The 15,748-nt window shown below is 41.4% G+C and overlaps 1 protein-coding gene across 1 annotated transcript in view; it reads right to left on the minus strand.

Moving 5' to 3' along the window:
* ECT2L (epithelial cell transforming 2 like) overlaps positions 1-15,748 on the minus strand; it is an 87,090-nt gene that overhangs the window by 13,797 nt on the left and 57,545 nt on the right. The window contains 6 exon segments of the mRNA XM_061207196.1: positions 4,299-4,354; positions 4,357-4,454; positions 4,553-4,626; positions 6,319-6,466; positions 7,440-7,654; positions 9,906-9,992. Coding sequence (XP_061063179.1) covers positions 4,299-4,354; positions 4,357-4,454; positions 4,553-4,626; positions 6,319-6,466; positions 7,440-7,654; positions 9,906-9,992 — 678 coding nt within the window.

A 15,748-nucleotide genomic window follows, 5' to 3' on the forward strand; every position in this document is an offset into this window, starting at 1 on the left:
AACATTTAAGAAAATGGGAATAGGAACATACATATTGATAATTACCTTAAATGTAAATGGATTAAATGCTCCCACCAAAAGACACAGACTGGCTGAATGGATACAAAAACAAGACCCATATATATGCTGTCTACAAGAGACCCACTTCAGACCTAGGGACACATACAGACTGAAAGTGAGGGGATGGAAAAAGATATTCCATGCAAATGGAAATCAAAAGAAAGCTGGAGTAGCAATTCTCATATCAGACAAAATAGACTTTAAAATAAAGACTATTACAAGAGACAAAGAAGGATACTATATAATGATCAAGGGATCGATCCAAGAAGAAGGTATAACAATTGTAAATATTTATGCACCCAACATAGGAGCACCTCAATACATAAGGCAAATACTAACAGCCATAAAAGGGGAAATCGACAGTAACACAATCATAGTAGGGGACTTTAACACCCCACTTTCACCAATGGACAGATCATCCAAAATGAAAATAAATAAGGAAACACAAGCTTTAAATGATACATTAAACAAGATGGACTTAATTGATATTTATAGGACATTCCACCCAAAAACAACAGAATACACATTTTTCTCAAGTGCTCATGGAACATTCTCCAGGATAGATCATATCTTGGGTCACAAATCAAGCCTTGGTAAATTTAAAAAAATTGAAATCGTATCAAGTATCTTTTCCGACCACAACGCTATGAGACTAGATATCAATTACAGGAAAAGATCTGTAAAAAATACAAACACATGGAGGCTACACAATACACTACTTAATAACGAAGTGATCACTGAAGAAATCAAAGGGGAAATCAAAAAATACCTAGAAACAAATGACAATGGAGACACGACGATCCAAAACCTATGGGATGCAGCAAAAGCAGTTCTAAGAGGGAAGTTTATAGCAATACAAGCCTACATCAAGAAACAGGAAACATCTCGAATAAACAACCTAACCTTGCACCTAAAGCAATTAGAGAAAGAAGAACAAAAAAACCCCAAAGCTAGCAGAAGGAAAGAAATCATAAAGATCAGATCAGAAATAAATGAAAAAGAAATGAAGGAAACAATAGCAAAAATCAATGAAACTAAAAGCTGGTTCTTTGAGAAGATAAACAAAATTGATAAACCATTAGCCAGACTCATCAAGAGAAAAAGGGAGAAGACTCAAATTAATAGAATTAGAAATGAAAAAGGAGAAGTAACCACTGACATTGCAGAAATACAAACGATCATGAGAGATTACTACAAGCAACAACCTGGAAGAAATGGACAGATTCTTAGAAATGCACAACCTGCCAAGACTGAACCGGGAAGAAATAGAAAATATGAACAGACCAATCACAAGCACTGAAATTGAAACTGTGATTAAAAATCTTCCAACACACAAAAGCCCAGGACCAGATGGCTTCACAGGCGAATTCTATCAAACATTTAGAGAAGAGCTAACACCTATCCTTCTCAAACTCTTCCAAAATATTGCAGAGGGAGGAACACTCCCCAACTCATTCTACGAGGCCACCATCACCCTGATACCAAAACCAGACAAAGATGTCACAAAGAAAGAAAACTACAGGCCAATATCACTGATGAACATAGATGCAAAAATCCTCAACAAAATACTAGCAAACAGAATCCAACAGCACATTAAACGGATTATACACCATGATCAAGTGGGGTTTATTCCAGGAATGCAAGGATTCTTCAATATACACAAATCAATCAATGTGATACATCATATTAACAAATTGAAGAAGAAAAACCATATGATCATCTCAATAGATGCAGAGAAAGCTTTCGACAAAATTCAACACCCATTTATGATAACAGCCCTGCAGAAAGTAGGCATAGAGGGAACTTTCCTCAACATAATAAAGGCCGTATATGACAAACCCACAGCCAACATTGTCCTCAATGGTGAAAAACTGAAACCATTTCCACTAAGATCAGGAACAAGACAAGGTTGCCCACTCTCACCACTATTATTCAACATAGTTTTGGAAGTGTTAGCCACAGCAATCAGAGAAGAAAAAGAAATAAAAGGAATCCAAATCGGAAAAGAAGAAGTAAAGCTGTCACTGTTTGCAGATGACATGATACTATACATAAAGAATTCAAAAGATGCTACCAGAAAACTACTAGAGCTAATCAATGAATTTGGTAAAGTAGCAGGATACAAAATTAATGCACAGAAATCTCTTGCATTCCTGTATACTAATGATGAAAAATCTGAAAGTGAAATTAAGAAAACACTCCCATTTACCACTGCAACAAAAAGAATAAAATACCTAGGAATAAACCTACCTAAGGAGACAAAAGACCTGTATGCAGAAAATTATAGGACACTGATGAAAGAAATTAAAGATGATACAAATAGATGGAGAGATATACCATGTTCTTGGATTGGAAGAATCAACATTGTGAAAATGACTCTGCTACCCAAAGCAATCTACAGATTCAATGCAATCCCTATCAAACTACCACTGGCATTTTTCACAGAACTAGAACAAAAAATTTCACAATTTGTATGGAAACACAAAAGACCCCGAATAGCCAAAGCAATCTTGAGAACGAAAAATGGAGCTGGAGGAATCAGGCTCCCTGACTTCAGACTATATTACAAAGCTACAGTAATCAAGACAGTTTGGTACTGGCACAAAAACAGAAATATAGATCAATGGAACAGGATAGAAAGCCCAGAGATAAGCCCACGCACATATGGTCACCTTATCTTTGATAAAGGAGGCAAGCATATACAGTGGAGAAAAGACAGCCTCTTCAATAAGTGGTGCTGGGAAAATTGGACAGGTACATGTAAAAGTATGAAATTAGAACACTCCCTGACACCATACACAAAAATAAACTCAAAATGGATTAAAGACCTAAGTGTAAGGCCAGACACTATCAAACTCTTAGAGGAAAACATAGGCAGAACACTCTATGACATAAATCACAGCAAGATCCTTTTTGACCCAGCTCCTAGAGAAATGGAAATAAAAACACAAATAAACAAATGGGACCTAATGAAACTTAAAAGCTTTTGCACAGCAAAGGAAACCATAAACAAGACCAAAAGACAACCCTCAGAATGGGAGAAAATATTTGCAAATGAAGCAACTGACAAAGGATTAATCTCCAAGATTTACAAGCAGCTCATGCAGCTCAATAACAAAAAAACAAACAACCCAATCCAAAAATGGGCAGAAGACCTAAATAGACATTTCTCCAAAGAAGATATACAGATTGCCAACAGACACATGAAAGAATGCTCAACATCATTAATCATTAGAGAAATGCAAATCAAAACTACAATGAGGTATCATCTCACACCGGTCAGAATGGCCATCATCAAAAAATCTAGAAACAATAAATGCTGGAGAGGGTGTGGAGAAAAGGGAACACTCCTGCACTGTTGGTGGGAATGTAAATTGATACAGCCACTATGGAGAACAGTATGGAGGTTCCTTAAAAAACTACAAATAGAACTACCATACGACCCATCAATCCCACTACTGGGCATATACCCTGAGAAAACCATAATTCAGAAAGAGTCATGTACCAAAATATTCATTGCAGCTCTGTTTACAATAGCCAGGACATGGAAGCAACCTAGGTGTCCATCATCGGATGAATGGATAAAGAAGATGTGGCACATTTATACAATGGAATATTACTCAGCCATAAAAAGAAATGAAATGGAGGTGTTTGTAATGAGGTGGATGGAGTTAGAGTCTGTCATACAGAGTGAAGTAAGTCAGAAAGAGAAAAAGAAATACAGTATGCTAACACATATATAGGGAATCTAAGGGGAAAAAAAAAGGTCATGAAGAACCTAGTGGCAAGATGGGAATAAAGACACAGACCTACTAGAGAATGGACTTGAGGATATGGGGAGGGGGAGGGGTGAGATGTGACAGGGTGAGAGAGTGTCATGGACATATATACACTGCCAAATGTAAAATAGATAGCTAGTGGGAAGCAGCCGCATAGCACAGGGAGATCAGCTCGGTGCTTTGTGACCACCTAGAGGGGTGGGATAGGGAGGGTGGGAGGGAGGGAGATGCAAGAGGGAAGAGATATGGGAACATATGTATATGTATAACTGATTCACTTTGTTATAAAGCAGAAGCTAGCACACCATTGTAAAGCAATTATACTTCAATAAAGATGTTTAAGAAAAAAAAAAAAAAAAGAATACCCCAGGAGGATAAGGTATTTCAGGATCTTTGAGTTAGAGTACACAATAGCACTGTAACATTTTTAAAGGACACAGGCTCTTATCAGCAGCCAACCTGATCTATGTAACCTTTGTATTTTTTGATTACTTCAATTGCAGTGGTCAAGTCCCATGGTCAACATGTTCTGCAGGATTGTGAAGCCTCAGAGCATAGAGAAGATGAATATATTCTTCAGACCTTCGGGATGGGTACAAAAGCAGCTCCGGAAGGCTGTATGAGGCACAGACAAGGGAGCCCTGATCTCTTTCTCACGGCCAGAGAACGCCCATACTTGGGGTGCCCCGGCTGTGCTCTCCCTCAGAGCTTACCTCAGCATCTTTGTAACAATGGTCTTATCATGCCTCTTCAGGAAAGCTCGGAATGCTGGTATCATTTCTCTGCACTAAAGGTGAGCATTATATTGTCAAAACTCTGTAAGACAGTTTTAAAGCATTCTATTCCACCAGGCAAGCACCATCTGTGAAGCACTCAAAAGCAAAAAGGCAACATCTACATCTAATCACAGTATTATTAACACTATAGGTGCTTACTGATATCCTAAGTATAGTGTTTTAATTATACCATAAACCTAACCCTATTCATTGAACTTAATAAGTATAGAAAACTGAAAATGGGCTTTGCGTGCAGGTAGGCCTGGATTAGAATTAGAATTCTAATTTAATTCTATCTAATTCTATGTGACTTTGTCAAGTTACTTAACTTCTCTGAGCCTCAGTTTTCTCATGGATATCATATCTAACCCTTGCAGTGAGTGGGGAGGGGGCGAATCCTATCCGTAAAGTGCCTGTCACACAATAAAGGTTATTTCCTAATAGTAAGAGACTATTAATGGGTTCACCTGTAATACTGCTGTTAAGCATGTTTTCCACAGCAACATTAAAAAGGTGCTCCACTGTACTTAATATGTGTTTTAAAATCTATTATTCGTCACCATTACAGCCCCCAGGAAGTTACCTCATTTTTCTCAGATGGCAGTAATGCTAACTTCTAGAAGTCAAATAGTCACTGATTTCAGAAATGTTAAGAGCTAACATTCATTGCGTGCTTCCTTATATGCACCCCCATGCTAGTGAAACAGATACATTATTATCCATAACTATAAAAAATGTTGGCACAAATTTGCCTGTGATAATATGTGATGCTTTGTTCCAATTCTTGTCCTGAAAGTCAGTTCTATGAAATTGCTTTATTCATGCAACTTTCAAATAATCGAGTTGTCCTGCAGTGTTTAAACTCCCCAAGCGGGGCAGGAAGAGGACAGCAAAGGGCAATGTCTGAGGTCAGGAATCGTCCAGAGACCTCCCAGCCCCGGGCTTTCCCTTCAGGGCCTCAGTGCAGACAGGTGGACATGGCCACAGTGGACGTGGGGACAGTGGCAGAGCACACCACCATGTCACAGGGTGCCTCTCCTGCTACCCTTTTGATGTAAACTGAGGAGGGAAGAGAGGTATCCTACGGCCATCAGAGGAGATCCCAACAAGAGCAGCAAGGGGCACAGACGGGAGCTGCATATTCCCGCTCAGGCTGGGTATGGCAGGAGTCACAACAGGGACAACTGTTTATAATGCACTCGCTCGGGAATGTAAGACAAAGGCACTCCTTACTTCATCGTGAGATTTCACACATTGAGTGTTTTTATTCCAGTGTGTGGATTATGAATTCCCTTTCTCCATGAGAGAGCTGGACTCGCCAAGGCCGCCCAGGGCTGTAGTGGCAGCATGGAAGCGGGGTTAACAGTCCTGCTTCTGCCTCATTGTGAAGCATGTTCCTGTAACCGAGCCCCAGGGTAACTGGGACAGATGGGAGTCTGGCAATTTGCATGAGGATTAGTTCCGTCCCACAACCAGTTTCAGGGCGCTGCTGGGTCAAGCACTGTGCCAGCCCGTAGCGACACAAAATTAGGTAAGTCAGGGTCCCCGTCCTCAAGGAGCTCACAGTAAACCAGAGAGGATCTGGAAGCCAAGAGTAGAGAAGAAGTCTTTCCTGGTAATTCTAGTCCTTCGGGTTACACATGAAACTTCCTGTCAAGCTCAGAAGGGCTAATAAGTGCCTGGATGGTCACTCAATCTTTTACCTTCTCCATAGTTTTCAGAACAACAGGGTAATTGTTAAAGAAATTGGTGTATATGTTCAACTGGCTTCCAAACTTTATGAATATTTCTCCCACGCATTGAGCTGGGCCCCATTCCTGTAGTCTGTCTCTCAAGTCATCTAGAAACCACCTGCAATATGAGGAAAGCGTGGCCATGAAATATTGGCCAGTGACAACCTATAAACTTAAAAACTAAATTCGTGGTCAGTCGTTTAGGGCAGGGCTTTTGTCAAATCCTTTTGTCTTGACACTGAGCGGTTCAGATTTGACAGGAAAGGAGGAGATGGGAAGTGAGGAAGCAGGTTGAGTCAGGTGGAAGAGTCAGGACCCCAGACTGGCCTCCAGAGGCTGTCCCTGACTGTCCCCCTCCCCCCTCCCCCGGGGACAGTTTCTTGCAGTGCTCAGAGGAGAGCGCTCAACTCACTTCAGTGGCTGAATGCCATCACCCCAACTCAGCCCGTTTCCCAGGGATCGAAGGTTATCCCTCATTCAGCCGTCATAGGCCTTGAAAACTGGAAGAGGCCTAGTTCCTTTTATAGGATCTGGGCCCGCTGAGCTAAGGAACTTGTTCTAAGTGACCTAGAGAGTTACTGACAGAGAAGCACAAGCTCAGTTTGTCTTTATCACCAAGGCAAATGATCACTTTTCTCTCTCAACTGTTCCACTCTCAAAACATATACTGTTATTACACTAACCCCCAGCCTCCGGTTCTCTAAGCAAAGTATCCTAGTGACTTAGTGCCACTATAGCCTCCCGTTCCTTTCCCATTGCTCAGCCAAACGCTGCTGACTGTGAACAGCTCCACGTGGCTCCCCTTCGCATTGTCTTTTGCGTGAACAGCATACTGAATATCGAATCCCCAGGCACTGAACTCCACTCCTTGTGCTGTGGCTCTGAGTCCAGGCAGGGATTCTCCCCTGGGAATCATCACTACTGGCCGCAGTCCAGTGTCAAGAATCCGCTGTCTTCTGTGAGATGATCAGGCAAGGTCCCCAAGAAGGGCAGAGAACGACTGGGCCTCTCCATAGCTTTCTGAAACAATTAAGTGTGGGTTCCTCCCACTGCACAATGAATATTTCAGAATATACCTATTCAGAGTTCACCTGCTGAGACATAAAATCAGCAGAATATCAGAGAAAATGGTCTGGATATCTGCCGCGCTCAGAATTGCTCTATTTGATGACAGTGCTGCTCTAAGTGGCCGTATGTAAATATCTCTCACAATTTCCAGCATTTGCACGTATTTTCTCTCACTCTGTAAGAGTTCACTGACGACGCTGGTCCGCTTTTCGGCTGAGTCCAGCTGCAGCTTTCTCTCCTGTAGAAAAGCATTAAGAACTCAGAGGGAAAGCATAATGACTCTTTTCAGGTTTACAGCCTCAAAAAGCCTGACAGTCAAAGGAGACAGAGAAATGAAAGTACTGAGCAGTCAGGCAGTCACTCTGAGTGCCCCTTTCTGGTTTGTGATATGCAGGGTTGAAGGGAACCTTGATAGGGTACAATGGAGGACCCTGCTGACCATTGCTTGTCCCCATCATCACCAAATAGTCCCTCACATTGGCCAGCTTAATGCTGTAGTAGAGATGGGGCTTTGAACTCTTGGATCTTGAGGAGAGCAGATTGAGACTTTAATTTTATCCATCTATCCATCCGAATATGTATTCTGTGTCATGTGCTAGCTGTTGGCTCTGCAATGATAAGACAGAGTACTGCCTTTACGGAGGTGATGGTCTCATGAGAAAGCCTTTGGGTTGCCCACTCTTTGTTTTCCTATTTCTTTTTCCCATTAGCATTTTATTGATTATCCTGTAGACAGAAGAACCGACGTGAGCTAGGCCTCTCATCATCAACTAATTCAATAGTTACTTCTCACTGAGTATTATGAAATACCGAAACTCAGGCTCTTCTTTCCATGTTGAGGGAAAAGTACCTGTGAACCCGCCACTCCTGGGTAATTAGGTTGCCAGGTGGTCTATATTTTCTATATATCAAAGTCCTGTTTTATTTTATAATGCAGAGGGAAAAGCCATACACTGGTGTAAAGAAATCCCACATCCTGATATTAACTGTGCTATGTTTATGTATGGAGAAATTAATTTTCCTTACTGGGACTAGGTAATTCTTTTCCTTATATTTGTACTTTTGAAAAGTTGTAAAATTAGTATCTTTACAATAGAAAACAATTACAGTATTCAATTTTCAAAAATCTAATGGCCTTGTAATATTTGAGCCTAGAACGATTAAAACTCCTAAAACACAATTTCCTCTTTCCCCTCCAGCCCTAGGTCTGCCCCACACTGCCCCAAATAAAATATGACAACACTAACGTGTAATGCCATGTGATCGTCACCTGAAACGTCAACCATAATTTCATGAACTAAAATTAAAATGTAAAAGTAATTTAAGAGAAAAATCAGAAAACTCATTCTGTTTGAAATACTATAAGCACTGTTCTTGGTTAAGTTTTATCTTTCAAACACATGGTCTGTATATAATGCCTATTTAGACATATCTAATGAGTTAAAAAATACATCTATATCCCACTTGGCAGTTGGCTTACAGCCCACATTATATTTTATGTGTATTTATATATTTTTAAAATACTGGAGTTATCTAATATTTATCATCATTTTGACTTAAGGTTTCAGTTGTCAAAACTTCTGTTGTTGTCTTAAAACCATTGTCAGGTATTATTACCAATAGTCGGATGAGATTCTATCGTAATGACTGCACTATGTAAATGCCCTCCTCCTTGGTAGTTCCTGGGGATGGGTTTGGGGATGGGTTTGGGGATGAGTGAGCACGGGGCCGGCGAGGTCCACGGCGGCACCGTCCACTGTAGGCAGACTGGCCCTGGGTGTTGTGTGACTGGGAAAGAGCCTTGGGGCTGAGCTCCGCGCTGCGGGATTCAAGATTCTTTCTTTGCCTGTTGTCTAACCTTAGGGAAATCCTTTAAGTTTTCTGACTTTACTTCTTCCTCTACAAAATGTGGGTTCTAACACCTGACTTAAGGGTTCTGAGGTTGAAACATGATAATAAATGTGGATGTGTGTTGCAGAAATGCTAGACGGCACGCATGCACTGTGTGTTACTGTCGCACAGGACCAAGCCTCTGCCTGTCTGCACCTGCTTCACCCACTACTACCCTTCCTAAACGGAAAGACAGAGCCCTAAAAGTTATATTGATTATACTCAGCGTTTGAAGTCAGACCATAGCTGATGGGTCGGTTAAACACTGTGCACCTTCATGTCCATGTACCATTTCTTTAAATGCCGTCCTAGTGTCCTATCAGAAAAGCAAGGAGTAGCACAGAGATGGCTCTTGCTGCCGAGATGTCACACGTCCATCCTCTTGGCTCAACTTCTTTTTAGACCAGGATTTATTCAAAAGAAAAATCTACTGGCTGGATTTCCCCCAGTTATATTTGGAGGGTTCTTTCCCCTCTAAGAGAAACTTTCAAGAAAAAAGGAAGAACGAACCAGAATAAAGGTTGAAGCTTTTTTTTTTTTTTTTTTTGGGTCAGGAGCAAAACAAATAGAAAATTCTTATTATGTGATAATTGGCTTACCAACTCAACCAGCAACTCAAAATTTGGACCGTTTTTGCTGAGACTTGATTTTGTGTCCTGAGGATTATCTTCTATAACATTTCTTTCCTGAGGATTAAATGCAGACTTGGTTATTTGGGGGCGGGCCCTGGGATGTCTAACTGCCCAGTCAGCGCTAAGCCCCCTGAGGGTTCAGAAGCTCTGCCCTTCAGCCATAACCATAGTGGCCCTGAGACACAATGAATTAAGCACTCGACAAATGTGATGCCTCTCTTAAGTTAAATTTTACATTAAAAAAAATAATAACCTTTTGCTTCCTAGGAACTGCATCATACTTGAGAAACTAAATTCAGTGCAGCTCCCAGTTCCCCTGGAGGCAGGAGAGGGACCCTGCTCTTGAGCAGCTCCTGCCAGGTGCCTGGGACCAGGCCTGTGCCTCAGCTCTGCTCTGTCACCAGGCAGCAGAGTGCAAACAAGTTATCTTGCTTTTAAGCTGCCAGAAGCAAAAGCTCACAGTACTTTATAAAATTCGCCTCTTTGTTCACCTAGTGGAAAAGTGTCAGAAGTAATTCACATGCCATTTCTAGATCTGTTTCCACATTAAATATGGCTTATTCTTTCTTCACTTTGCCTTGTTAATTGTTCTTGTGGCTTCCATATAATTTAGCACATTAAAAAAAAAAGCCCCCCCCTTTGGCCTGCAGCATCCCAGGGTCCAACCCAGCAATGGAACAATGGTCCCATGTTTGTGCTGAGGCGTATGATAATTAATGGCCACTACTGCTGCCCTTCCTAGTCAAAGATAAAACTACCTATAGCAACCCCTTGATATGTAGGAGGGAGACTGAAAGAAAAACACCAATTTGTAAGCAAGACTCCTTTTGCCTTACTCTACTCAGGCAAAAACAAGTTTTTATTTTGTACCTGCAGCCATCCCTAATGGCTGCCTGAAGCCTTTGTATAGGAGCCCTGGTCCTGGAACTGCACGCAGCCATCCAGCGCCTGAGCCTGAGCGCTTCACAGCTGCTCCACGGAGCCTTTCTGCCATGTCCTTTGTCTTCCCCGTTTGGGGCTGACCCATAGCGGCCTGGCATGTATTTATACTTAAATCTACTTTGCATTTTGACACAACAATTGAAACTTTCTATGCGTGGAACACTCTCTTCTTTCAAAATAAATTATAGTGCTGATAATTTCTATGGAGAAATGATAACTTCACCCAGTCAGTGGTGACACCCGTAGTTGTGTAGGTAGACATGGCTGCAGGCGTAAAATGAAAATGAAACTCAACCTGCCCGGCCGAGGTTAAGAGAACCCAAGCGGTACAGATCGAACTGTGGATCCCACAGACGAGGGAGGCCCCCTTACCTGGGATATCATCTTTTTGTACAGGCTCCCATGAGTGCTCAGGCATTAAACTTCAGGAGTGGACTCCTAGACCCCCCTGGCTATCCTAGAACCTGCTTGCTAATACTGGGGCTTTGTTTCACCTCTGGCTCAGCAACAGCTTTTTAAATTTTTTATTTATTTACTTTTTGGCCATGCTGAGCGGCTTGCAGGATCTTAGTTCCCTGACCAGGGATCGAACCTGGGCCTCCTGCAGTGGCAGTGCACTGTCCTAACCACTGGACCGCCAGGGAATTCCCAGCAACAGCTATTTTTTAAATGTAAATTTTTCTCTGTGGCTAGGAAATCGATTTGACACAGTAATTGTGTTTGAACCTAAAAACAGTGAGTTCTCTCATTTTATATTATCCATATAATTATTAGGATTTTTAGAGCCTATTTTTTGGTTAAGATACCATCCCCTCTTCATTTTTAGGGATGAATTTGGATGAAGTAACAGGGGCAGCAAACTTTTCACATTTTTAAGAAAACAATTATTTGGAGTTGCTGGGCCTTTGCCTTGCCTCTGTCCGTGACCCGTAAGGGAGACCTTGGATCACATGTTAGGAATTTTCCTCTAGGATCTTAGTTATTGCTAACACCCTAGTTATTGCTGGTGCTTCTCCTAGAAAACACTTGGCTGCCTGAATTAGGGACCAGAAATAGTTGTGAAAATGACAGGTACAACTATGTCATATGTCATTGTCAAGAACAACTATGATTCTGGCTGTGACTCATCACTGTGGTTGTATAGTATCAGTGTAAACACTATAGGCGTATCAAGGCCAGGAGTTACTACTGACTGGGCAGCAAGATGATAGATAGATAGATAGATAGATAGATAGATAGATAGATAGATAGATAGAGTGAGTGAGCTATATATGTATCAATCTATATGTATATACGTGTGTGTGTGTGTGTGTGTGTGTGTATTTGGTCCTGGATTTGGCAGACAAGCCCTCTTACACAAGCCCCTGGTGGAAGGGTCTTTAAAACAATTATCTCAGAAGAAGGCATTACTTTCCACTCCCATGGCTGAGAGTTTGTGTGCTCTTCTGGACGAGTATCTACACTTTTAAAAATAAACCCCAAGGTGTGGAGAAACTCAGCTTCTCTATTTTATCTGAATTCAGCACCTACGTTTAAGCTGTGGTTTTCCTTCCTTCCTAGGGTCCCCAAATTTGTTTCATGGGCATCATGCACAAGCTCTCAAGTGTATAACAGAGAACCAAATAAGAATCTAACACCTATTTTTCCTGATTTGATTTTGAAAAAGGAAGATAGCAAAGACATTCCTAGGCATTAAGGTGTTTCACATTTCTGTAATTTTATTACAGGCAGACGATGTAACAAGAGCAGGCCTGATTTCCAGCATGGAGGCAACTTTAAGCCCAAACTTTCTGCATCATTTTATTAAAGTGATTAGATGATTAGGTTGAAAAGATTTAATTCAGTGTGGATTTTATTTGGCAGTGGAAAGAATGAAAGTATCTTTGAGAGGAAATGCTCTAGGTGACTATTCATTTAGGGGCCAGAGATTCCAGAAATGGTTCTCAACAATAGTAAGGTCTTTCAGATGTAAAATGAACACTTCACAAGAAGAAGCACTTATAGTTTTGTCCCTATTGCTTTCTTCAAGCTATCTTGCTCCAAAGTGGGGCATTTCTGAGGCCTGTATGTCCACGGTTGAGGGTGACAGCTTCATTCTTAGGAATAAAGGTTGATGGAAGAACTTCAGTAAGGTCTCCAGGGAGTCAGGAATGACCCAGATGTTGTAAGGACTTTGGAAAAATTTGGAACCTGTGTAATGTGGTTACATGTTGATTATTCTCTTTAGTGAACCAAGGGGAAATGAGTGGTCCTGGAGCCCTGGGTGCTATTTTTCAAAGGTTTTCACAGGCTGAAGGAGGGATGGAGACTACATCCACCTTTTTGGGAGAATAATCCCCAGAAATCTCAAACAGATGGTGGCCACCATAACAAGGCAAAAGGACTCTGAGAAGCAGAAAGAGAATCTCGATTAAATGCCTGCCCTTGTGCCCCACCCCCTCCTGTGCATTCTGCTAACAGGCATTAATCATGCTGCGTCATCTATGTATGTGTCAGTCTTATCCACCTCAAAGGCAGAGGCTATGTCTTATTTTATGTCTATCCCCAGGGCTAGCACAGTGCCTAGCACATGATTGGTTCCTATAAGTATTTAGGGAACTGAACTGAGAAGCTGGGGACTTGACCTCTGCCTGAGAAGTGGTTTGTGATGGTTAATTTTATATGCCAACTTGACCAGGCCACAGAGTGCCCAAATGTTGGCCAAACATTATCCTGGGTATGTCTGCTAGGATGTTTTTGGATGAGATTAACATTTAAATCAGGAGACTGACTAAAGCAGATTGTCCTCTCTAACGTGGATGGGCCTCGTCCAATCAGTTGAAGGCCTGAGTGGAACAAAAAGGCTGACCCTCTTGCAAGTAAGAGAAAATTCCTCCTACCTGACAGCCTCCAGACTGGGACACTGGCTTTTCCCTGCCTTTGTATTTTAACTGAAACATCAGCTCTTTCTGCGTCTCTAGCCTGCCCTGCCTTTGGACTGGAGCTACTCTGTTAGCTCTGCTAGTCTCCAGCTCACTGACTCACCCTGCAGGTCTTAGAACTTGGCAGCCTCCATAACTGCATGAGCCAATTCCTTATAACAAATCTCTTTCTCTCTATATACACTCACATCCTATTGGTTCTCCTTCTCTGGAGAACCCTGATGAATATATGGTCCATGAGCGTTTCCTGAAGAGAGAGATTTAGGGGTGGGGCAGCAGGGAAACAGGGCTCTGACCTCTAAAGGGCTTAGATGTCCCTGCGAATGTGTTTATTAAGACTCCTCTCGGGGAGGATGCTTGTGGTTGGGAAGAATAAGCCACTTCAGGGGGTGGAGGGGCCACTAAAGGGCACAGTCTGCTAATGACGGAGGGCGGGGCTGAATAACTGCAGGCCTTTCTCGTTCTGCTGAGCAAGTCTGGCGGAGGGGACGCTGCCTCCAGCGGTCCACCCTGTTTGCCCCTCCCTGCACTGTGCTGTCCTCTAAAGCCAGGTGGACAAAGACTTCCAGAATATCAGGTTGATGGGGCAACACACGATTTGCCTGCTGGGGGAACTCACAAGTCTATTCCTCCTAACCTGTCCACGGTGACTTTGTGTTGGGGGTGGCATCCAAGCCTTCAGTCATCACAGATAGGTGCTTTTTCAATGGGCATGAAATGACATTTTCATAGAAATCAGCTCTCTGAATGATGATGCAATTTTCAGTGTTTCCTGAATCCAGATTATTTCACTTAACCAAGAATGTATGGATTCTGAATATAGTACTGGCAAAATTATTTTTTCTTGACTAAAGAACTAGCTTCAAACCCACATTTTTTCTTTTATGAATTTGAATCTCAACTTAAAAAAAAAAAAAAAGAACCATTTTTAGTTTCACCAAAAAAATGTCCTGGGCCACAGATGAAAAAAAATTCTTTAGGTTATGTTGGGCAGAATGCGAGTATCCAGTTCTTCCCCCAAAAGCCCACTAGTTTTACTCCCGTCAGTGTGATGCCACGTATGCTTGTAAGTGGCTTAGATGTTACTCACATTATGAAACTACAAAGCACACTTTTTTAATAATAATCCATGAAAAGGAAGTTCTTAGGAGAAGTGACAAGGTGAAAGCTTTCCAGGTAGAATTATCATTTTTGTTTATGAATTTCTTAAGCACATGTGTCTAACTGTACAGTGAAGCAATGGCATAAAAATGCAGCAGCAACTTTACCTTCATGAGTAAATTGCATGTTGCCTTTGGGTCACATTTTGTCAGAATAACATTTCCTTCAAAGTCTTTGCTCTTTTTACTACATTTCTTCAGCAGAAAATATGACAAAAATTCCAGAGGGTTGTCCTGAAAAATCCCCCCCACCAAGAAAATTTCTATTTCAAATACAGGTCAACAAAAGTGCAGCAGAAAACACATTTTTTTTTTTATTTACATTTCACTCCCCATTATATTATTGATGTCTCATATTTCATCTTTACATATTGTGTATCCATTAACATAGATGTATAATTACTTTTTATGCTTTTCTTTTTTATATCCTGTAAAAGAATAAAAAATAGAGTTAGAAACCAAAATTACAATAATACTGGTTTTTATATGTCCTTGTATTTACTTTTTTTTTTTTAAACATCTTTATTGAAGTATAATTGCTTCACAATGGTGTGTTAGTTTCTGCTTTATAACAAAGTGAATCAGTTATACATATACATATGTTCCCATATCTCTTCCCTCTTGCATCTCCCTCCCTCCCACCCTCCCTATCCCACCCCTCTAGGTGGTCACAAAGCACCGAGCTGATCTCCCTGTGCTATGCGGCTGCTTCCCACTAGCTATCTACTGTACATTTGGTAGTGTATATATGTCCATGACACTCTCTCACCCTGTCACATCTCACCCC

This window comes from Eubalaena glacialis, chromosome 12 (assembly GCF_028564815.1).
Source record: "Eubalaena glacialis isolate mEubGla1 chromosome 12, mEubGla1.1.hap2.+ XY, whole genome shotgun sequence".
NCBI lineage: Eukaryota > Metazoa > Chordata > Mammalia > Artiodactyla > Balaenidae > Eubalaena > Eubalaena glacialis.